The sequence below is a fragment of the Rhinichthys klamathensis genome, unplaced genomic scaffold, assembly GCF_029890125.1.
Source record: "Rhinichthys klamathensis goyatoka isolate OS25496 unplaced genomic scaffold, OSU_Roscu_1.1 h1tg000005l_1, whole genome shotgun sequence".
NCBI lineage: Eukaryota > Metazoa > Chordata > Actinopteri > Cypriniformes > Leuciscidae > Rhinichthys > Rhinichthys klamathensis.
The window spans coordinates 5,278,199-5,303,529 of NW_026606558.1; the positions used below are offsets into that span (position 1 = coordinate 5,278,199).

The 25,331-nt window shown below is 40.9% G+C and overlaps 2 protein-coding genes across 9 annotated transcripts in view; one reads left to right on the forward strand and one right to left on the reverse strand.

Annotated features, from left to right (window-relative positions):
• Window positions 1-22,256, forward strand: part of plekha7a (pleckstrin homology domain containing, family A member 7a) — a 102,030-nt gene extending 79,774 nt beyond the window's left edge. For all 8 annotated transcript variants that reach the window (XM_056255986.1, XM_056255977.1, XM_056255995.1 and 5 more), the window contains 14 exons: window positions 3,640-3,708; window positions 5,300-5,380; window positions 5,474-5,623; window positions 6,937-7,038; window positions 8,027-8,135; window positions 8,227-8,390; window positions 8,480-8,665; window positions 10,857-10,947; window positions 11,074-11,159; window positions 16,874-17,092; window positions 19,821-19,976; window positions 21,526-21,659; window positions 21,738-21,880; window positions 21,968-22,256. In XM_056255986.1, coding sequence (XP_056111961.1) covers window positions 3,640-3,708; window positions 5,300-5,380; window positions 5,474-5,623; window positions 6,937-7,038; window positions 8,027-8,135; window positions 8,227-8,390; window positions 8,480-8,665; window positions 10,857-10,947; window positions 11,074-11,159; window positions 16,874-17,092; window positions 19,821-19,976; window positions 21,526-21,659; window positions 21,738-21,880; window positions 21,968-21,990 — 1,713 coding nt within the window. In that variant the 3' untranslated portion in view covers window positions 21,991-22,256. The remainder of the gene's footprint in view (window positions 1-3,639; window positions 3,709-5,299; window positions 5,381-5,473; window positions 5,624-6,936; window positions 7,039-8,026; window positions 8,136-8,226; window positions 8,391-8,479; window positions 8,666-10,856; window positions 10,948-11,073; window positions 11,160-16,873; window positions 17,093-19,820; window positions 19,977-21,525; window positions 21,660-21,737; window positions 21,881-21,967) is intronic.
• A 704-nt stretch (window positions 22,257-22,960) lies between these two features.
• Window positions 22,961-25,011, reverse strand: cunh11orf58 (chromosome unknown C11orf58 homolog). Its single transcript, XM_056256659.1, has 5 exons — window positions 24,853-25,011; window positions 24,285-24,368; window positions 24,130-24,190; window positions 23,327-23,436; window positions 22,961-23,199 (listed from the first exon to the last, which is right to left on the reverse strand). Exons 1-5 carry the CDS (start codon window positions 24,907-24,909, stop codon window positions 23,002-23,004), a joined length of 510 nt encoding a protein of 169 aa, XP_056112634.1. The 5' UTR covers window positions 24,910-25,011; the 3' UTR covers window positions 22,961-23,001.
• Between the last annotated feature and the right edge of the window lie 320 nt (window positions 25,012-25,331).

Consider the following 25,331-nt stretch of genomic DNA (forward strand, 5'->3'; position numbering starts at 1 on the left):
GTGGTGCTAAAAGTGTTCGGTTTTATCCGAAACTGATGAAAATGTTTTATTATGCTAGAGGTCGTATGCATCGCCGCAGTTCAGTAATGTTCTCCGAGACGCTAAAAAGTTAAAGGGTTAGTTCACCCAAAAATGAAAATGATGTCATTAATGACTCTCCCTCATGTCCATACCTGTCAAGTATCCCGTTTTGGCCCGGAAAGTCCCGTATTTTACCCTTTTCTTTTTCCCGCCGTCCTCCCGTATTAGGATTTTCCCGTAAATCTCCCGTATTTTAACCTGCGTTATTGAAAAATAATTATACCCCGGGCGGAGTAAAAAAAAATAAAAAATACATTCCCAATCTGAGCTCTGTCACTAGCCTCGCGATAACTACAGGTACTGTAGGTGGCAGTTGTCGCGAGGTTAGTGTGTGAGGTCAGATGAGTGACAACGCGGGGAAAACAAAAAACAAACAAAAACAGAGTCGGATGATCTACGCTATGACAGAGCAAGGCACTCCTGCCAAAAAAACAAAACCCTCATGTACTAAATAACGCGATCAATGGGATAGCGAATTTACTTTTCTGAAGAGGAGCATGGGGTGGGGGACAGGCATGCGTTTTGTAACTGGGACTTTAGCATCTCACACGGGGAAGGAATGATGTATGTCAGCACGAGAAAGGGTGTTTATGGTACGAAAGATTGTTAAAGAGAATAGGATGACGTTAGACAACAGAACTGTTTGCTCTACTCTCATGTAAAATTTACCACTCTGGCCCAGCCCACAAATACACTCCTTCCAAAACAGTTACAAAGTCTGCAACAAATTTGTTCAATAACTCACTAAAAGAGTAAAGAAAAGTTATGTGAAATGAATAGAAAAACTGCAAATGAAAAGAAATACTGTAAAAGAAAAGCAATATTAAATGAAACTAATGTGTGGAATGAAAATAAAATGTAAATGTAAAGACAAGCAATGTTAAATGAACAGAAAATATGCAAATAAGCCTTTAAATAATGCTCTTAATATTAATATACCCTATGTATACCATACATATATATATATGTGTGTGTGTGTGTGTTTTCATTTAGGCTATAACACAGTCTGTCTTAAAATGTAAGGGATACTGGAGCTTGGGGTGGTGGCTGCTCGCGGTGGGCGCCGGAAAATTTCCCTTATTTTCAAATCCAAAACTTGACAGGTATGCTCATGTCGTTCCAAGCCCGTAAGACCTCCGTTCATCTTCGGAACACAGTTTAAGATATTTTAGATTTAGTCCGAGAGCTTTCTGTCCCTCCATTGGAAATGTATGTACGGTAAACTGTCCTTGTCCAGAAAGGAAATAAATACATCATCAAAGTAGTCCATGTGACACCAGTGGGTTAGTTAGAATGTTTTGAAGCATCGAAAATACATTTTGGTCCAAAAATAACAAAAACTACGACTTTATTCAGCATTGTATTGTCTTCCGGTTCTGTTGTCGATCTCGCGTTCAGTGACGCTGCTGACGTGTGTCTAGTGTATTCGGGTTCAAATAAATATTGCTGGGCAAAAAAATGCAAGTCTTCCTCTGTGTCGAAATCCTTAGACATGTTTGCGAAGATTGTTTCGTTTACTCCCTCAGACTGTAAACGAAGCTCGGGCGCACCAGACACACGTCAGCAGCGTCTTACGTCATCAGCGTCACTGAACGCGAGATCCACAACAGAACCGGAAGACAATACAATGCTGAATAAAGTCCTAGTTTTTTGTTATTTTTGGACCAAAATGCATTTTCGATGCTTCAAAACATTCTAACTAACCCACTGATGTCACATGGACTACTTTGATTATGTCTTTATTTCCTTTCTGGACAAGGACAGTTTACCGTACATACATTTTCAATGGAGGGACAGAAAACTCTCGGACTAAATCTAAAATATCTTAAACTGTGTTCCGAAGATGAACGGAGGTCTTACGGGCTTGGAACGACATGAGGGTGAGTCATTAATGACATCATTTTTGGGTGAACTAACCCTTTAATGCTCTATCGCATTTGAAAATAATGCACCACTTACACTAAACCAAACCCTAAAGCTGACTGAAACTGTTAACAAAAGCAAATGTGAAATAAAAAACACATTTGCTAACGAAACCATGCATTTTAGCTGCTTCTACATGTTTTTTTAACGTGACACGTGTTTCACGGCACTCGTACACGCGTGCAGAACTGTACCAGGTGAGCTTTAGAGAAAGGCCAAACATATGGAGCTGGTTATGTGATAGAAACATCAAAATCATGCATTATGGTAGAAGTGTTTTGAGGTCACGACATAGTATTGTGCAAGGAACCGTGTGAAAATAAGTAATTATTAATCAATATTTTGTGTGAAAATAAATAAAAGGAATTGTTGGTGTTTACTGCCACTATAATATTCCTTTTAGCTGGAAACTGCAGTGAATGTGTAGGTGTGTAGGTAGAGGCACGTTTCTACAATGAGCCTGGGTTGGTTGTAGCAGTAGATCAATTCTCTGAAACATCCTTCAGTATCAGCAGTGAGAAGCATCCTCTTAAATTCTTTATTTTCTTTGAAATTTCTCTTGAAGACTTACTAGCTTCACTACAAGCTACTAATAAAAAGTAGATAACTACATTGAGGGGGACAATTTTCAGGGTAAAATTGTCAGATAATACTATTTAGTTAAAAACAGCAGGATTTATCTGGCAAAAAAAAAAAATTAGTAAGAATATAAGTTTGTCGAATGGCATCAAAATTAATATAAACTAATTCAATTAAACAACAATGTAATTTCTACACACACCTGTTCAAAAGTTTGGGGGGTCAGTAAGATTTTTTTGTTAAATGAATTATTTTATTCAACAAGGATGCATTACATTGATCAAAAGGGACATTGAAGACAGTTATAATGTTACAGATGATTTCTATTTTAAATGCTGTTCTTTCTCTTTCCGTTCATCAAAGAATCCTGATATAAATATCACAGTTTTCACAAAAATATTAAGCAACACAACTGTTTTCAACTTTATAATATTAAGAAATATTTATTGTGCAGCAAATCAGCATATAAGAATGATTTCTGAAGGATCATGTGACACTGAAGACTGAAGACATTTTAAATATATATTCAAATAGAAAACGGTTATCTTAAATTGTAATAATATTTCACAATATTAATGTTTTACTGTATTTTTGATTAAATAAATGCAGCCTTGGTTCTAAAATATCAAAAAATATTGCTGACCCCAAACTACAAACACAGTGACAACCAGTGGTATTATTAACAAAATACTGTATGAGTTACTCCCCAACACTGTCTAGTTCATCGTTGTCCAGAGCTTGGGTTTCTTTTATGAGTTTACCACGCAGCATTTTCTGTGGAGGCTTTATTTTAGACATTGCATTTATGTCCCACAGCTGTGTTCTGTTGGCATGAAGATCGTGAGACACCATCCTGCCATTGTGCTTCCAGAAAGCTTCAGCTCCTACACGTACATGTGTGCATTAGAAATGAAGAATACTGTCTCAAAGCTTGTCACTGTGACTTTCAACAGTGTCCATTGTACAGTGTTGGTCTTGCTTCGCTTGCGTTGAATAGATGTGTTTCTGTTTGTGGAGCGCTAACACAAGAAGGCTTCTCTGTGAATTGTCTAATAGGTGAGTGGGACAGAGACTCTGAAAGGACGGCCGGCTAAGCCAGTGAAGGTGGCGGAAAGTGACATAGATGTGAGTATAGAGGACAAATCAGTGTCTTACTCATTAACTCTTTTCCCCGCCAGCGTTTTTTTTTTTTTTTTTAAGTTGCCACTAGCACCGGCATTTTAGATCATTTGCACAAAAATGTCATGGCCCCAGAACATTTTGTTATTTGAATATCTGAGCATTCAATTCTAGCTTTATGCCTTCTCATAACACATGATGTGGGTAAGTTTCATAAAAAAGCAACATTTTGTAAGCAACGTTTCTATAGGGCTTGGGTGCCGCGTTGCATTCTGGGATGTGGCGGCCATGTTGATGATTGTTAGCACTAACGGTTACTAAACGAGCAGCTAGGTGGAGCGCAGCTTACCTTTGTCCGGATTAAGTTACTGTGTTCCCACTGTTTGCCGGTGTTGTGCCTAATTTCGACCCCCTGCCAAATTATTACCCCCCTCGTTGAAGTCAGTACCTGATTGCCTAATCCCAACCCCGCCCCTAATCCTTCCCCCTCCCCCACAACTAATCCTAAACCTACCAATGCTAGGGGGGTAAAAATTTGGCGGGGGTCGAAATTCGGCACAACACCGGCTCTTTGTTGGAAATTTCATATGGATCCAAACCCGTTAAAAGTGCCGATTTTGTCCACATACCGGTCCCTGGCTTCCCTATTTAACGTATCCCGGTAAATTCCACATCCTTTTAGGGATTTTAACATCTTTTTTCTTTTCTTTCTCCCAACTCTGCTGCTTCTCCTCGTTCGACTTGCTGTATGTTTACATTCGCGAGGCCATCAACATAGCGGCCATGCCAAGTAATGACGTCACAAGTCACGACCATAGATATCCATAATAAAGGCTAGATGTCTCGTCTGCGCTGCTGGCCAATGGAGGTCGACGTCTGCACCTGGCGGCCATCTTGTCACAGGCAGCTCGCTCACTCGTAACATTGTGTTTTAATGGTGCATGTACTTTTTAAATAACCACTACTTCCTCAATTTTCTACCGATTTTCAAACGGTTTGGTTTGTTATAAACATCAGAGATGTAGTTATGACACTGCATACTTATGAATAATAAGTGTATAAATAAATAATCATCCAGAATTATAGCCACGTTAATAACGTTTGTAAGAAGCCAAACCGTTTGAAAATCCGTCAAGATTTCAACGAGATAAGAGTATTTGTATTCGTGCTGATCACTCATCTTACATCAGGTACCACAGAGCCCGCCAGAAAGCTTGCCTGTGACAAGATGGCCGCCGGTGATGACGATAGAGACTCTGCCATAAGACATCTAGCCTTTATTATGGATATCTATGGTCACAATGCCCAAGCCCTATTGCTTGTTTCTGCTTCTTCTTCGCTTGTTTTTGGATCTGGAGATTCTGTATTCTTTCAGAAGATGTGTAATAGCGCCCCCTACATATAACACTGAAAACAAGGTACACAGTGCTGTGGGGCAGTTGTGGCCAAATTGTGGACTTGTAAATTCTGTCAATGGTGGAGAAAGAGTTAATCATCTACTATCCTGTGTTGCTATGCACAAAATAACATTGTTTTGCCTTATTTAGCTATTTTTCCTGGTCTGAACTGATCCATAAAGCTCTGTTTCCTACTGCAGGTGACACTGAGTCGACTGTGTGAACATGACAAAATACTTCAAGAGCTTGAGTTCAGACTCAGTGGTCTCAAGGATGATAAGGTGAGGCACTTTTTCCAAAGAAAAGTGCAGCGTTTACTTTGGACTTGTTATTATAGATATGTCAGTATTAATATATTTGCTCTTTCTTTCCAGGACAAGCTTGAGTCTGTTCTGGATGTGTCTCACCAGCAGATGGAGCAGTACAAGGATCAGCCAGCTCACGCTGAGAAGATCGCTTACCAGCAGCGACTCCTTCAAGAGGACCTGGTGCATATTCGAGCAGACATTTCTAGAGTGTCAACGGTAAGTATAAAATGCGATGCAGATATGGTTTATCCTACTGCTCATAAAACATTCACTACAAGGCTTAAGAGATATAACCAGCTTAGATGGAAAGGAACTCATGCTGACTAGCTGAAGACATTACAGTATCTTAAAGGGGTCATATAATGGTAGATGCACTTTTTCAAGTTGATTGTACTGAAATGTGTGTTGGCAGTGCCTGTACACAACCATCATATAATGATAAAAATCCATCCAGTGCTTTTGTTTTAATCTCCTTATATGTTTTCCCCTGCCTCAAATCGAGCCGTTCTGCCGTGTGACGTCACACGGTCGGACGCCCCTCCCGCGATTCTTGATTGACAGGCGCGTTTCAACACAGACCCGCCCTCGCTCATGAGTGAGCTGTCAATCATAGTCTGCGCGGACCGGCGCGGTCATTGTTGATATGCTGGAGCACTGTCTATGAGCAGAATGGCGTCTAAGCGATTGTGGTGTTCTGTTCTTGGGTGTAATAACGAACACAGTCATTTTAATGTTCCTGAATCCGAACCGCTGAAGACGCAGTGGCTGAGTTTTGTTTTCGAAGGGAATATTCCCCACGAGCAACGTCAATGCTCTCATGTTTCCGCGAATCATTTCTCAGCAGACTGCTTTATAAACGAGGGTCAGTATAAAGCTGGTTTTGCTAAGAAGCTGCTCCTGAATAAAGGATCGGTACCAGCTATTCGTGTTCCTGCTGAACCTCTAGAAAAACTGAAGTGAGTGTAACGTTTTATTAACCTTTATATTAATATTTATATCTTTGCAAATCGCTTCACGATGAATGAGTCTAAGGTTTACACTCAGGGTACATTACTGCATGTTTTCTATGTACGACGTTCTCAATATAATTCATAATCCCACGTTTATAATGAACAATGCGTTATGGTTATTGTGTTACAAACGGTGTACGCACAGAACAGAGGGGCGGAGTCAGCAAAGCTCATTATCATTTAAAGGCATATGCACTGAAACGGCGTGCTGAAAACAGAGCTGTTTTTGACCAGGTAAAATAACTGTTTTCTTACAATACTAATGAGAATTTTTAATTAAAGTATATTAAAAACTTTTAATTTAGACCCTAAAGAATCATATTAGCTTGTACAAAAATGGCATTATATGACCCCTTTAACCCATTAATAGATCAAAGGATTGATGATGTATTGACTCACAATTTAACAAAAGAACATTTTTTAATTTTTACATTTAATTCACAATATAATATTTATTTGCAGTAACTGTTTTGCTGGTATAGAAAAAGCTTTGATTTTTGGTATATTTGTATTGTTCAGGAGATGGAGAGAGCGTGGGACGACTACAGCAGACTGGAGCAGTCAGTTGAACAGCTGAGGGACGTCCTGCAGACCCAGATGAATCTCTGCACATCACCTCAGGTCTTTTCTGTCTTTATCTCCATTGCTGTATCCTTTTTTTATTTTCCTGACATATTTTGCCATCATGTTGTTCTCTCATATATTTGATTAGCTGTCTTGGATTTAAAATAACTCATTTGCTAACATATGCAGGCACTTTTAGATAGATTTAGTGTTATTTTAGTATCATTGATATACTATTATTTCTGTCAGGACCACTATCGTCAAATACGATTGACAATTAGCAGACAGTTTGGATTGGCGGTATGGTTCTGTTCTGGGTGAGAAGTCCCCGCGCTTCATGCAGCCTATCATGGATAAGAGCAGGAGAGCAGCGATAACCTCCCTTAGGGCCAACAGAACAGAACCAACATGAATGTATTGCAGATATTATTAATTCAAGATTTTAAAGTACAACATAATTCAAGAATTTAGTCTTGTTTCAAGGGGAATCAGAATGCCATACTGACTGGACTAGAGGAGGAGCTGGGGAGGGAGGAGGGTAATTCACTCCTGAGAAACGCGATAGCTGCTGATAATGCTGAAGGATTATATACAGTATGTATACAGTGATAGGCGTCGTATTCCTATAGGTATTATTATCGTCGTATTCCTATAGGTAGACGTGGATCAGCTGAGAGTCAGCTGATGCGAGCTTGACTAACGGGACCTGCCAGAACTGACGCTACGCTTGATAGTTTATTAATATTTTGAATTAGATTTAATTTTTATATTTTCTGTTTTCATTTTAATTAGTTAAAGTTTTAGTCATTTTTATTAGCTTCTATTTATATAGTTTTTATAAAGTATTAGTTTTTAGTTTATTTCGTTTGAGTAATTTTAATACTTTAACTAAAACTAAATGAAAAGTTTTTATACATTTTATTTTATTTCAGTTTATATTTATTAAATGTTTTTATGGTTTTAGTTAACAATGATAACCCTGGCTAGAATGGAAATAGGATATGAAGAAGAAATGAGATTGAATGTGTGTGTTTTGTGTTTTCAGGAGAAAAATCAGTTAAGGAGGGAGCTCTGGAGGATAGAGGACGTGACGACTGGACTCAGCTCCACCAAAGAAACCTTCAAAATCACCATAGACTCAGTGAAGAACCCAGGTAAGAACGGACCAGTTAGACAAGATTAATAAACATACTACAGAACTTCTTTTTAACTCTTGCTTGTGTGCTCATGTGTGTTTGTGTCCAGAGAGAAAACTTGTGCCTTCAGTGATAGAGTCAACAGTGCCTTCTCGGTGCATGACCCCATCTGCATTTGAGGTGCGGTCACCCCTACGCAGTCTTACCTCCAGTCCGTTATCACTACCCCTGGACAATGAAGATCTTCAGCATCCTCACCCTGTGCCAAAATGGGTTTGTGAGACTGAACTGTTCCTGTAAATACTGTACTGTAAGTCACTTTAGACAAGGCTCTTGCTAAATTGCGTAATATTGGTTTTCAGGAAGAGGATGACGCTCCACCCAGACCACCTCTGCCTCTCCACTATGATGAGGACACACCGCCTGTTGTCCCGCCACTACCTAAAGAAACATCGGTCATCAGACACACTTCTGTTCGTGGCCTCAAGAGACAGTCTGATGAGAGGAAACGGGACCGAGAGAGCAGCTGCATTAACGGAGATTGCAGGGTAAATTGAACTCACTCGTGTGAAGTTCATTGTTTCATCAGTGTTATTGTTGTTTACAGGGCTTAAAGTATTCCGGCACCGTGCCGGATCTCCAGCGTGCGGCCGTGAGGAAAAAATGATTATTTTCGCATGCGATTCATTTTTGTCCAGCTAACGTGTTAAAATATTTAAGCAATTAATGCAGCATCCATTCTTTCTGTCATCCTTTAGCTAGGGTTATGATCACGCTCTTATTCACGCAAATGCTTTAAACCACTCATGCGCGACAAGACAAAAGAGAACGCGCTTTCAGTGAATGTCCTCCTGACGCGCGCGCGCGCACACACACACACACACACACACACACACACACACACACACACACACACACACACACACACACACACACACAAACACACACACGAGACGCACAGAAAGACGCGCGCCAGTATCGAGTTCTCTTTCGCGCTTGAACGAACAATAACACACACATTTATGCCAAAATGTCAGTTTTGTCGAGTATCCTCACAAGAACAGTCTTAAATGAGTTAAATACAATCTTAAATGGAAGTAAATAGTAGTGAGAGAATGAGATGCGTGAGATCCTGTCAGCAGCGGCAGATCTTAAAGTGACAGGAGCCATTAATTCTGTCTGTCAGTAAAGTTAACCTAAAGAACGGAGAAAATTACTAACTGCCCTCGACTAAAGAACGCTTGTAGCTTTGATAAGGATTAATCTATATTTCATAAAATGTATGTGCGGACTGTTTTATAACCTTATTCAATTTCTGTATGGTACAGGTAAATGACATTTAGTATGGGTTTAAGTGAGGATTGTTTTAAGTTCACTTAAATTAAAGGTTTATATATTTTTTGAAGCCTAATGTTTAAAATTTGGGGGGAAATCATTTTCATCGAGACATCAGTAGATATAATATGAGTGATACTGGCTTTCATTCATAAAAAGACGGCATTAAAGCAGCACTCAGTAAGAATTCCGTTTTTGTCAAACAGCGACCCCTAGAGTCGCTGTGGAGTACTTGTACTGTCGTGAATAGCACTCACGCAGAGATGGCTCGCACTCACGGCCGGATCCCCTCCCCCTGTACACCGGTACCTGTTCAGTAGGATGGACGCTGTAACGAGTGGAAATAAGGTATGGCCCCTTTAAGAGCTGCGCGCGCCCTGTTTAACTGTCGGCAGTCTGTATTGTATGTGCGCCTCGAACACCACATGTATACGGCGCCGGGTTATTTCTGTTTGATGCTCATTTTATCAGAATCTGTTTTTTTGCCGTAAAGCAATTCGTTACCTCGCGAGACCTGATATCACACGATACTTCCCAATACTTCCCAACACTTCCCGATACTTCCCAACACTGAGCCCCCCCTCCCCCCCCCCCCCCCCCCCTGTGTTTACTAAAACTATTAAAAGTAATTTTCTGTCATTTAAATAAAGCTGAAAACTCAACCTTGAAAAACACAAAGGAAAATGAGAAATGTTGCCTTAGGAACAACACAAATACAACATAAACAATATAATAGTATATACATATTACTAAAATAACACTGATTGTCATTCATCTCACTGAACTCCACATGTACAAAAAATTAAAAAAAATTAGTTCAATAATGACAACTCTCTGAATAGTTTTATCATGTATTTGAATATGACCGTGTTCATGTATTTGGTTTGGCCAGACTAGATCTGTTGCTGCTGTTGGTTATTTCTGCTGCTGCTGCAGAGCAAGTATGGACTTGCTAATGCTAATAGATACACACACACACACGCTGCTGTGAGCATGTAAGATGCATAAATAGACATACATAAATCAAATCCCGTAGTAGATCTAGGCAGGTGGAGCTGAGGGAGGTGGAGGATTTCAGACGAACTGCAGGATTAGCTTACAGCAAACAATGAACCAGACTATTTAAATGTTGAGCAAGCAATCTCATTGGCTGTCGGATCAGCAGAGGTCAATCAGCATGTGACATGCAGTGATGGTGTGTTTGCTTGCAGATTGTGTCTAAAGGACCTTTCAGCCTGCGCCCTCTACAGTTTCATGACTGAACTAGATATTTATTGAATGGTTGAATGTCTTTCAAAGAAGTTTTAAAATAATTACCATATACACCTAGCATACATGTGACCATAACACTTTAGTCTTTGCATTGTGATTGATTGCTCGCCATTTAAAATGTTTGGGCTATAGGTGGAACTGCGGTCCTACCTGAGTGAACCAGAGCTTCCTGGAAGTGGACAAGGAACAGACCAGGTGGACCATCTCACTCTCCAAAGAAGAGGTCAAATATGATTATAGATTTTGATCATTCAGGTTATTTCCAAGACCCATTATGTTTATAGGGATAAAATGCCATTTAACCAATGCCATTGTACTTGAAAATAATTCTATTTTTGTGAACACTTAGGTCTGTCAGGCTCCTCGTCCAGAATAAACCAGTACGGTGTGGCCTTCTGCTCACAGAGGAGAGGAGATTCAGTGTTATCCACAATGGTGAGCAACAGATTTCTGTAAAACAACACGCTTTTTATTTATTCATTCATTATAGTACAGATCAAATGTTTTTGAAAGAAGTCTCTTATGCTCATCAAGCCTGCATCTATTTGATCAAAAATACAGAAAAAAACTGTAATATTGTGAAAAACGTCTCAGGTTACAAATGTAACCTTTGTTCCCTGAGAACAGGGAACGAGACAATACGTCATCGACGTTATGGGGAACGCCTCAGGCGTGACAGGTGTCTGAAATCACTATCAAATCACGTCAATCACATTGACCGGCGACAGCCCGTGAATCATTAGCGTGAATGATTAACGTGCGACCTGGAAGTATATAAGGGCGCCTTGCAAACATGACAAATCACCTTATCGTCTGAAGGGACTGTACGGCAGGCAAGCCCCGAGGCATGGCAGGGAGACGTATTGTCTCGTTCCCTGTTCTCAGGGAACAAAGGTTACATTTGTAACCTGAGACGTTCCCTTTCGAAGGGAACTCAACAATACGTCATCGACGTCATGGGGAACGATATACCCACGCCGCCATGCTGAGGGGAGTGCATGCCCTCAGGCAGTGACAACTGTCCGAACCAGCAAATTCAAATGAAATGCTAGAACCACTCACCCTCAGGTCACACTGGGCTGTCAGTGACAGCATTCCCTACGGTCATAGCCCAAGCTATAAGCCTAACAGGAAAACCTCAATAAACATAGTTAAATGAAAGCCTACCTGGGCCTGCTCAAAGGCCTAGGACCACAACTTCAATTAGAAGGGGCCCCTTCTAGGGAATGTGGCTAGGGAATCCGAAGGAACCCCAGCCAGTCACTATTCAGGGGAACGTACTCACCCCGATATGCCACCAGGACGGCCTGACCTGGCGTCAGACACATAGACACTTAGTCTGGCCACTTCCTGTCTGTCCGAAGACAGAGCCTCTGGAAAAAAGCCTTAAGTAAGGCATCCAACCCGAGGGACTGCGACGCTGGCAGTGAACCACTCGGCCCGGATCTCAGAGACGGGATATCCCGGAGAGTATGACTCAGCATAGTGCTTTATGACCCTTGCTAGCGAGGGGAGTTTCTCTACTCGATCCATGGATCAACCCAGTGTTTGCAAACACTGAGGAGGCCTGTGAAGGCCTAATGGCTGATCTAACCGGGAGGCCTCACAAGAGGCCTACGACCGTCTGACCAGACTCAGGAAGCCGCATGCTCATAGAGACCCTCAGTGAGGGGAGCACAAGGTCTGCCTGGTAGGCAAACCAGGCTGTAGGCAGGAAAGGTTCCAGGAGGGAACAAATAGCAGAGAATAAACACTTTAGCGAGCCAGGGCGCAAGCTCGCCCTCAGCAGCTGCCTATTAAGGCTAGCTGAAACTGATAGCAAGAGGCCACTAGCTTCATAAACCCAGCACCATTAGAGAAACATTACAGGGAGGCCCGGAGAGGCCTACTACCTGATAACCACAGTATGTGGGGAGCTCACCTTCAGGGAGGCCTGGTGAGGCCTGCTACCTTACAACCACAGTATGTGGGGAGCTCACCTTCAGGGAGGCCTGGTGAGGCCTACGACCTGATTGCTACAGTCTGTGGGAACTCACCTTCAGGGAGGCCTGGTAAGGCCTACTACCTGATAGCAACAGTATGTGGTCACCCACAGGGAGGCCTAGAGAGGCCTACTACCTGATAACCACAGTATGTGGGAACTCACCTTCAGGGAGGCCCGGTGAGGCCTGCTACCTTACAACCACAGTATGTGGGGAGCTCACCTTCAGGGAGGCCTGGTGAGGCCTGCTACCTTACAACCACAGTATGTGGGGAGCTCACCTTCAGGGAGGCCTGGTGAGGCCTACTACCTGATTGCTACAGTCTGTGGGAACTCACCTTCAGGGAGGCCTGGTAAGGCCTACTACCTGATAGCAACAGTATGTGGTCACCTACAGGGAGGCCTAGAGAGGCCTACTACCTGATAGCGATAGTACGTGGGGAACTCACCCTCAGGGAGGCCTGGTGAGGCCTGCTACCTGATAATCACAGCATGTGGGAACTCGTTTTCAGGGAGGCCTAGTGAGGCCTACTACCTGACAGCCATAATATCTGGGAGCTTTTTACTGCTACCCGATAGTAAGCCAGGCTAGCTGTCCAGTTGCCCGTCCTTGGGCTTGTCTCTTCAGGGAGGCCTGGTGAGGCCTACTACCTGATAACCATCTTAAGTGGGAATTCACCCTCAGGGAGGCCTGAGGGGCCTACTACCTGATAGCAACTGGTAGCTGAGTCCGGGTGACAGTTCCAAGGCGGCCTGCTAAGGCCAGCCAGCTGGGGACTCGCCTATCAGGGAGGCCCGGTTGGGCCTACTAGCTGATAGCAAGTCAATTCTGCTACAAAGGAACACTGTTGGGAACCATACTACACCAATGTAACTATTGGGCCCACCCACAGGAGGCCTAGTACGGCTAGCTACCTGTAGCGGCATTAAAGCATGACCCACAATGTTGGGACTCACCTCCGAGGAGGCCTGTTTAAGGCCTACTACCCACCGGTGAGTCAACTGCCCGAACCACCAAGGCCAACCAATTCTCTCGAGAAGTAGCCTATAGCGCCCTCTTGGGGGCTGCTCATACAAGGAGGCCTGCTGAGGCCTACTACCTGATGGCGCAGCCTTCGTTGGCAGATAAGCTGTTTACACAGCGCCTACAGCATCCTGGTGCCTAATCACATTGCCCATGGCAGTGTACTCAGCATAGAGAGCTAATACCCTTAGAACAAGGGGAGTACAACATACGTCACTCTGCCTCAGTGGAGGCCCCAGTTAGTCAGGGGCCTACCATCTATGCATGGGCGTCAGCACAGGGCAATGCTCTGGCTTCAGGGGAGCGAACTTCGACCAAAGAAGAAGTGAAGGCTTACTTCATACTCGACCCGAGCCATAGTAGTGCGAGGTAGGATAAAAACAGAACTGGGAGTGAAATGCTCAGACCTACCCTGAATCACAGGGGAATACTCACACCTCACCCTGAGTTTACCAGGGTGCGGGCCTGCCAGCGGCTCTAGGGGTAACAGAAAAACATCTGTGCCCAACCTAGGGGAGTGGGGCTTGAATGAAAGCCAACCACCTACAACCCACAGCCTGAGCAGTAGCTCAGCAAGGTATTAGTGAAGCCTACACTGGCGGCCTAAATCCGTAGGCCAGTTCTGCACGGCAGGGTCGGGCAGGAGACTCAGTCTTCTTCGTGAAGCGAAAGACGGCCTAACCCTGCTCAAAAGGACTTATATACCACGGAGGCCTAACTGAGGCCTACCATGTCCTTATAAACCATCCTCTGCACCACGCTGCATTACTCTAGTCACCCCAGAATGCAGAGAAGGGGGCGGGCCTTGGCCTAACGACTCCCATGGGAGGAGGCTGATTATACAGGGATGCCAAAACCTACATTCACAAAGTGAAGGGTCAGAGGAAGAAATGCTAATTTTAGCAGAACGCCTCTAATATCCCTGGCACAGCCTAGGCCAGCTACAGAGGCGGCCCTGGTGAGGGCCAACCTGTAAGCATAGATCTATCTGAGGGCTCAGAGGAGCCACAGCCTACTAAAGAATATAGTCTGTATTATTCCATACAAAGGGCTGCAGAACGCTCAACCTAATGAAAACTCAACAGAGCTCAAGGGGCGAAATACTCAGAAAAGTCAAAACGGTCCCATGGGCCGGACATAAGATCTATCTGAAGCTCTAGCGTCAGTCAACACTCTAAGTAAACATTCTATCAGAGAGAGACCAACTACTCTACCCTGAGGTGGCTAGTAGCCCGAAGGCTAACATAGTTATCATTCTGGCCACCTAACGGGGAACTTCAGGGCCCTAATAATCCAATAAAGTTACCTTACCTTTATTACCTTGACATGACCCCATAACTCTTTATACAGGGAACGAGGTCTGTAAAGAGAAATATGTTATTTTTTATCACAAAAAATATACTCCTTGAAAAGACCAGCAGCTCACCTGCGGCGTGCAAAGTGAAGACTCACCAGACAGTTCTTCATGAACATGGGGTCTACCACCTTTACATACCTGAAAGAGGCACTCTCACTAACCAAGCCGAGGCGGGCCATCAGAACATTGTTCTAACCATGAGCCCAGCCTCAGGCCTGATGTAAGAAGCGCCTGGGGAGTCGGGGAAGAGAGGAAAAGGCAAAGATATAATCACGCCCTCAGGGAAGATGATCCAAGACCAACGCAACGTGCGTTTGTGCCGGATCATCTCCCTCAGATCCCTCTTCCCATCCACGCATACCCACGCTCTCCTATCCTCTCAACATCAGCGAGCTAGCCCGCTGATGTTGGTGGATACAGGCAGAGTATGGGTACTTCCATGTCCTCTCGATCTCAGTATGAGATCGGGAAGAAATGAAAGGCTCACCTGAGCTGGTGGTTCTATGACCGGGGAAAAACCGCTCTCATCGCGAGCGATTTCTCCCCCAACGAGCAGCCACGGCAGCTGCAGCCTGCCCGCGGCGCGTTCTATAATACCAACCAGCTCAGCATACACGGGGCAGGGTGGCTGAGAAGATACAGGAAAATATTTTATTATTTCCACCCTCATCAGCCATCTCCTGTTTGTCCGGGAGAGCGCTTGCTGCCGGACTAAGTTTTCCCTTTTTTTCTTTTTTGAAAAACTTCATCCAATTGCAGCTTCTCATCAGCCGCCGCATCGTCTGAGAGGATTACACCCCTCTCAAGGCGATCGGCGAGCTTCATCTGTGACATCCAGACGCTGAACCCTCTTCTCTCGAGAAGAGGGACAGGCGCGATCACAATTTGTACAGGCAGTTCCCTCGAGAACCGCCTGTGCGCGTCTTCCTTCCCAGACAAAAAATGCACAGTTCACGTGTGTCACCCGGCTACAAATATCTTGGGCACGGGTCTGCACACTTCTGAAAGCATTTCATAATTACCTGATTTTCAAAGCAGTTACAGACAAAACAGTCCCTGAAGACGAAAAGATGATTTGTCATGTTTGCAAGGCGCCCTTATATACTTCCAGGTCGCACGTTAATCATTCACGCTAATGATTCACGGGCTGTCGCCGGTCAATGTGATTGACGTGATTTGATAGTGATTTCAGACACCTGTCACGCCTGAGGCGTTCCCCATAACGTCGATGACGTATTGTTGAGTTCCCTTCGAAAGGGAACTATTAGAATTTAAAATGATGGTTTTCTATTTTAATATAATATAATTTATTTCTGTGATGCAAAGCTGAATTTTCATCAGCCATTACTCCAGTCTTCAGTGTCACATGATCCTTCAGAAATCATATGCTGATTTATCATCAATGTTGGAAATAGTTGTGCTGCGTCCAAACTTTTGACCGGTATTGTATTTATATATAATAATAAATTATGTAAGTGTATAAAATAGTATTTTTTTGAATTTATATATATTAATATATTCACATATTCATTTATATATATAATTTATGTATTTTTTTTATTTTTTTTATTAAACATTATATTTCATATTCAACATGTTGTTATAATCAAAGTATATAGATCCTGTATGCTATTTCTTTTCCCCCCTTTTTTGTGGTTCTGTAAGCAATGTAACGGTTATCCTTGTGCATTGTGGTACTTTATCTAAATATTTGAAAAGGCCAGATGTAGAATTCTTCAGGCATCAGAATATGTTCACTCTTTTTTTTTTTTTTTTTTTTTACGTAGGAGAGACCAAAGAGTGCCTTGGAGCGGCTGTGTTCGGGAGAGTCCCAGCCGGATCACCAGCCTCAGAGAGGGAGGATGAGTGTGGAGGAGCAGCTGGAGAGAATGAAGAGGCACCAGAGAGCTTTAGTGCGCGAGCGCAAACGTAACTTGAGTCAGGGTGAGCGACAGCCCGTCGGCTCCCGCGGCCCCACTCGACCTGTCAACTCTGACCCAGGATCCGTACGTTACTCCCTACCCAATAAACACAGGGACCCTCGCTATGGCTTTCCCCCATAAGGCCACAAAACACAAAGCTAACATGCTAACACACGTTTTACCCCGTGAACAAAGCACAGCTTTACATTAACAGGCCGTGGGTGGGACGGGGCCGTGCTGTGGGTGTGTTTAGGGATCGGCCAGAATGTGGACAGACACATGGAGTGAGAACAGTCCTGCAATGGACTCCTGGCTTCTCCTGCACAGACTTGTGAATATTTGAACGTGAAGAGAAAAGGATAACACTTTCCTTGACTGCCTTTCTGATCTCTCATAATGGATTTTAGAACATTTTTATGCTTGTTTTGTCGAATGTTAGTTCGCTAAATTATTTATTAAATAATCTGAATATATTTTCTGGAAAAATTTGTAAAGCTATATTTTGTATGAACATAGTACGGCGGGAATTACTGACCCTGCAGCCTCGTCTTAACAACAAATTAATTATTGTTGGTAATTAACTGGGTATGAAGGTATTTCTGTGTGCAATGACTCTTAATCCTCATCTCCTATAGAAGAATAAATCAGTGAAGTGCCTCTTCTTTCTAACCTGAACATCCAGCTCCAGCTGAAACACTCTGAGAATGATTTCAAATTAAACTAAGGAGTGCAACCAGTGCCCACTTTTTAAGCGGCTTTGGTTCCGTAAGTATTTTTCCCATTCATTTTTTGCCGTAGGGATTTTTAAAACGTCTGCGTTAAAGAGTTATGATGCATTGCGAATGACATAATCAAATAAAAAATGATGGATATAGTATATATAAAACTATTGATTTAAAGATACTGATTGTATATATAGAAACAACATATTTTACATTTCTTGCAATATATATGTATATATAAGAATTCCGCTGTTAAATACGATTAGTTCAAAAATACATTGAAATAACCGGCTGATGGCCTCAACAAAAGCATTTGATTAACAAACTCGTAGCTCACCGTAGGTTTGTCTTGAACGGTGTATACGTTATTGTTAAAAAGCAATTCCCCTATGGAGAAAATGAATGGGATTTTTACTTCTGGAGTCCGACTGTTGAACTCCATTGCCCATATAGTGTGGTAAAACATTGCTGATTGGTCATGAGAGCTTGCACTCATTTAGTCAATTGCTTTGTTTGCTAATTACTAATGGTAGGAAATTAGCAAGCATTAGTCGGTGGGTCAGAAAGAGTGTTTGGCCCAATCAAACGCTTAACTACCTTTCAATTTACTGTACTCAGAGTAATCAGCTGGAGCTGACTGATATTTGGGTTTTCTTTGCTCAAAATCACCTTTGTCTTTTTTTAAATCATGGTGCATCCAAAGGTATTTTTGTTGCTCACTTGCTCTAAACTATGTCTCTGACTGACTTTTCATTTAATGATTGATTACTTCGATCACATTTTTGCATTCAATCGTATTTTCCAATTGCATCTGAGAAATACTTTTACAATCAAGCACTTAATTCAATTGAAAACCAATGCAATACTCGGCTCACAAATATTGGTGAGTCATGCTGCCCACTGATTCATGGGACAATTGACACCATTCAGACGTAATTTATGAAGAAATTTTATCATTCAGTTATAACTGATATCATACTAACACCGATTTCAATGAAAATGGAAAAAGTTCACTCGCTTCTCTATTAATCGTACTGCCAATAAGAAGGGTTACTAACCCTAACCTTTGAGTTACTAACCCAAGTTTCAAACTAACCAACTTGACATAATTATCAATTAATACAACTTTCCTCTAAACCATTAAAATCCCCTATACATTAATGCCTCTGTAGATATTTGGCTGAATTTTCTTCTTTGAAGACTCCATGAAATCAAAATCGCAGTTTGTCTGTTAGCTTTAAGGCCATCTATATATTAGTGTACTCTTAAATTTGACTTTCAGCCCAAATGTACAATCTACAGGACAGAAGACTGCACTCATCATGGCATTTCATGGGGTCTTTCACCACACCAGCACCTTCATCACTGTTAGCCTGTTTGTCAGAAGAAAAAAAGAACCATTAAATCACAACTAAACTGTGATACCAGTAAGACAATATAATGTACATCAATCCACCAACGTCTGAATTTTGAGTTTTGCACTAAAGGCACAAATAAAATGAGAAGTTGTCTAAATGCCTTGTTTTTCATTACAGTAAACTGACAACTGAGTTGTAGATGGTATCCTCTAAGTTGTTAAGTAAGGATGAATGGATGGTTTTGCATGATCGTTTAATTGTTCATGTTGATTGTAAGCTATGCATGGTTAGATGTGTTCAACTGCAAAGTTCTACAGCATGTTGTAATTTGGTGATGGGTTTGATTTGCAACAGTGACACGCTTGTCTAACGCCTGTAAGTAAATAACTGTTTTTCCCTCTTATTTTCCTGTCTCTTCAGGCTTAAATGTAAGTGCAGGAGAACTACAAAAGCATGCAAATGGCTGCCAGACAGACTTTAGTTACTCTCATTTGATTCTCCACAAACTCTTAACTACAGATATTGCAAAAAGCTTGTTTTTGGACCAGTTGATCTGCCAACTATTTATAATTTCACAATTGAAATCAGCTCCCTAGTCACCTTGTGATATGGCAAATATATTGTGTGTCTGACCTATATTAGGTTTTAAATCCAGTATCAAGGCTAATTTCCAGAGGAATTGTGTAGTGTGTGTTGCCTAAATATTGTATTTTGTTGTCTTCGCCATAGTAGGGATGGGAAAAAGTCATTGATTTGCAGCGACCGAAACAGACCTTACTCGCCAAATCTCAGCGGCCGGCATCAGATGAATGGCTGACGGTCGAGGCCCGGCCAATGAGCGAACGGGAGCTGGAGCATGTGGACTTTGAGTTCGATCTTACCCAAGAGGTACAGTCAAATTGTAGTTATGTTTGCTTGCATCCAGTCCTCGCATGTTTAAAACCAAATTTAATCCTTCCCTGCCTTTAAAAAGTTGGCATACGTGTTTTTTGTTGAGTATATGTGATAGATCAGGCTTCTATGGCTGATATAATAGGAATACAAAGCTCATACTCGTAGGAAAAAAAACCTTAATTATATTCAGGCGCCCAAACTAAGTAAATATGTATTTGCTGATTTTTATGATATTTGTTCAAAAACTTCGCAAATCAAATCAACAAGATCTTTATAACAGTATAGCAGACTACTTGCATAAAATGCATATGTATATAATGCATATCTAAAAACGTATGTATAGCAATTAAGTAACTGAGTTTCTTCAGTCCAGTAAGTGTTTGTTTTGAAATATACCTAAGTTATTTTTACATTTACTTAATAAAAATAAGTAAAAAAAAATTACAGCAAAAAGACAGGTGAACTTTGACCTGAAGAAGGACGATTTTTGTATATACTACAAGAGCTTTTATTTGCTAAGACCGAAGATCGTGTATAACGGGTTTGTCAGTGAAGGTTTGATCATGTTTATATATGTGCATGCGCATATGATACAGTAGGCTTTATAGGGTTCAATTATAGTTCGTTATAACTAATAAGTTATTGAGATCTTGATTTGAGATAAACCCTGTTGATTCCTCTGTTTTTACAGCCAGTGTTGGGGAAAGTTACTTTTAAAAGTAATGCATTGCAATATTGCGTTACGCCTTGAAAAAGTAACTAATTGCATTACTAAGTTACTTTTTATGGAAATTTTTATGTTACTTTTGCGTTACTTTTTCTCACCTGGGCTGGGCTTGCATATTTGTCTTTTTTGGCATATGTAAAGGCCCTTTCACACCATAAGTGAAATGAATAAGCCACAGGCTGAAGGAAATTGCAAATTCACATCTGTACAGTAGAGGGTGCCGCTCAAACAAACCTTTCAGCTGTGCTGCCTTTCTGGATTGCAGAAGAAAAAAAGTCAACACTTTTACTCCAGCAATAAAAACAAACAAAACTTAAACAAATGTGATGTATGTCTAAAGTCATTTTTGCTTAGTAGTATGGTTTAATTGGATCATCGAGGGTCGATAGTGGTTAATAAAGTGAGATTAAATACATAAAGTATACCTGCATTATTTAACATTTAATTAATGAAGGTTTGTGTAATATTCTGAGTTTGCATTTCACTGTTCTTATTCATTTTGAGGAATACTGAATCTTGTGCAAGTGAGATGAATAAATGCATGTTCATATTTAGTCTAGATCTACAATGACCATCATGTTCAACGCCTTTGCACTCACTCCTGATTTCTCTCTACATGGGGACAGGAGAGCTGTCAGTCAATAAATGGGAAAACAACCTTGCATCACTTGTTTGAAAACGTATAGATGTAAATTTAAAAGTAATGTGTTACTTAGTTACTTGAAAAAAGTAATCTGATTACACAACTCGCGTTACTTGTAATGCATTACCCCAACACTGGTTACACTGGTGAACTTCCCCCCTGTCCCGCCTCAGCTGTCTACACCACAGAAGGTGCCCATCCCAAAGCGACTCATGGACGTGGAGTCAGATGAAGAGCTGACTCCAGAAGAGAAGGAGGTTCGTTCTCGCACCGTAGCAAAGATAAAAAGCCTTCTGTCTAAGTCGAGGTACGCTGGAAAAATAAGATGCACACATGTAAATGGACTATGTGCTTAGATGCTGAGTCTTCCGTTGTGACATTTCAGCGGGAAGTCTACGGGACAGTCCGTGGATGCAGAGCAGATAGATTTCACTGAGCTGGATAACGCTCTTCAGCGCCAGGAGAGGATCATGAGCGTCCCTCGTGCTCTCGCCACAGAGGCCTCCATCAAGAGGAAGCAGGTCATAGGTGAGACATCTGCCACCGCTGGGAATATTGTATCATACGCAATATTGTCCTGACATTTTAAAGTAATTTTAATGTTTTGTTTTGCAGCCAAAGCCATGTCTGAGAGCTAAATTGTGTTGATAAGCTTCCTTGGGAATCCAAAGAACAATATTTTTTGTGGGGTTTTTTTTTTTACCAAATATTTATAATTCACATTCTATCATTCGGGTTCTCTGATGTTCAGAACGTTTTATATGTTTTTATTCAATTTACTGGTAAATGCCAGCTACGGTTTCAATATTCTAACATCGAGAATGGTTTATTGTGCATGACGATATGTTTTATTAAAATGTAATCGTGACTTAAGGTACTTAATTGTTTGCTGTGTTATGTATTTTAATAAATACTATTAAAAGTACATTTGATTGTAAAATACTTGCAGTGTTTCCATTCAGCAAAACTCAAGTAAGCTGTCATCTTCCATGTCATTTGATTCATCATTAAAAATCATAATTTTAATACTCTGAAAGACAATCGAGAGCTCATGCTCTAAATTAAGTATGTCACAAAGTTATTACACTTTTTACATGTACCTTTTTCATTATAAAACAGCAGTTCCAGATACATCATTATTCAACTTCTAAATTGTCTATAATTTCATAATTGTTTGCAGGCATGAGGTGTTATATTTACCAGTTTAACAAGAACATTTATTCTTGTGTATATACCCTGTATATTTTTATATATATGGAAAGTTTTATAATCACAATCACAGAATAATTTTTTCTCTTTATTGATATTCACACATTGACTTGATACACACAATGGACATTTTGTCTGCAACTTAATGTATCTCAGTTTCATGATAACCTCAGTTTCTGCTCATCCTCGTGCTCATATGAAATTTCAAGGGCTGAGACTCTGAGACTGATTTCCTTTCTTGTAGGAACTATTTCTTTAATTTGTAGAGAAGAAACGGTTCTCAACAAGTTCAAGCAAGTCCAAATAACATGGCACAGACGTAATTATTTAATTTTTTTAAAAAATCCATTTTAAAGGTGCTCTCACTCTCAATCAATTACTGGAACATTTTAGGAGATCCAAAAAATTGCAAAAAAAAACAACACCAACAAAAAAGCCATTTATGTGGCTTTTACAAATGCCATTTTAAAAGTTTTTTTCTTGTCCTCTGAGTCTGTGTGCTCCTCCTGTTTCTTGAGCTCTGTGTTAGAAGGTGTTTTCTCTTCCTCGTGTGGTTCTGATGGTTGTTCACTGGTCTTTTCTGAACTGTCCGACTCCTCGGGCACAGCAGCGCTCGGACTCGCAGCGGGTGGATCGGGCTGTGAAGAGGAAGCACAGCAGTTCACAACAAATCAACAAAACATTTGCTCACATTCTGCAATTCCCAATATGAAAATCTCAAGTATCAACATTATTTCACACCACAGCTTATAAGAGTGCTCAGACCTCACTAAAGCCCAGGCCGCAGTGTCTCCTGTTTCTCCCTGACATCTTCCCATCCAGACCCTGTCGGTACTGGTGTTCAAGCTCTGCGTTAATCTTCTGATCCTCTGACCCTACAGACACACAAACAAATACAATATAACAAGATTACAAATGATTAAAGGCCATCATACTTGTCAGTATTTGCCCATATACATTTTTATTGCTATATCAGCATCAAAGCAAAAATGGCAAAAAAGTATACCATTTCTATATATAAATAAATATACAGTAGTCAATATTTAAAGTGGATCAAAAAAGTTCATCAAAGTTGTACTAAGACAAAGAATGGCAAAAAAAAACACTATATATATTATATATCACTCATCATATATATAATGAGTGTATGTATTTTATGCCATTTTTGCTTTAATGCGGATCATATAGCATCAAATAGAAACAGCATTGATAGAAATTCAAGCATTTTCAACATTCAACATTACAATAAAATGTCTCCCTCGTGGTTTGTTTCACACAGCGTATATCAATAAGAAACTGGAATATGGTAGTTGTTTAATATTTTACAAGTGTACACTGCATTGTAACGTAGTCCTATGTGCACAGTAAATGACAGAACATTACCGGTGGTTGGTTTAAAGGTCAGAGCATGTTCTCTAAAGCTGCACTGTAGGGAAAAGGATATGTGGCGTTAGGATGTCATCTGATCCAGTCCCCATAAAACCGGGGATTTTGAAGTGTCTCATCCAACACAATAGGAGACTGCAATCACTTTCCAGCAACCCTTCACTTCCACCCTAGAGACTCACCGCTGCGGAAATGGGAAGTTGACTTGTGATCCCCAATAACAAGGCGTCCAGTGTGCTCTTTCTGTCAATGCATGAAAACATTTAAAGCAAGAATGTGTGATGTTCTAATTAGTTAATACTTGTTTGAGATGATTTAATAACAGAAAGAAATGTACCTTTCCTGCTCCCATCAGCCTCAAAAACTTCTGCTTCCTTTCGTCTGTCCCTAAATCTGCCGATGTCCATTTTGTGGATCCTGTCTGCATTAACAGGTTAAAACAGATTCAGTTGATTCATTAGTGTTATAGAAAAGCACGTTCTTATAATAAAATAAAGTTTTTTTTAAACACATATATATATACATACACACACACACACATTATATATATATATATATATATATACACACACACACACACATTATATATATGTATATAAAATATTAAAATGACGTTTATCTATGAATGCAAAAAACGCTTAACATATCACCTGGAACTGAATTATCTACAGTAGCTAACTACAGTAGTTATGCAAAATTATTTATAGTCAAAGCAGAATAAAGTACCAAAACGGCAGATAATACACTAGAAAGATGCATGTGTAACTCCTTTGGCACACGACTAACATTTAAAAATAGTTGCAAGTTACAACCCACTGCTAACAATCTGCTAACATTTCTGGTACACCAAAATGCCAGATCTGCTGTAGTCATTTCAAAAATACATGATGATGGAAATCACATACTTCATCTGGAGATGCGGGTCGTTTTGTGCCTTTACATTTTTCGTCTGAGGAACTCATTATCAAAGGTTTTGAACAACAGTGGTGGTCAAATCAACCACTGCCTGCCTGCTTCACCGTTTAACTAGCATAGCAGCTAGCAGCTATCGAGAACCTGCGCGCAATGCATCTTGGGAGTTGTAGTTACAACGACGCAAAATCGAGTCTACGAGGCTATAAATAACTTAATGTAAACCTAATGTTTTGTTTGTTTGTTTTCAACAAACCATTTGACCATATCCATCCTATAGACAGACAGCATTGTTGAAACCTAGTTGATTTTTGGGTGTTAAAACTAGCCCCGCGTTAGGTTGTGCCCCGCTTGTTTAGGCCTAGCCTATGTATTCATGCCTACTACATGTAATAATTATTGATCAACACGTTCATATTATTAGAAACATTTTCAATGTTGTAAATGAGGTAACTTAACTTTTTTAAATTCA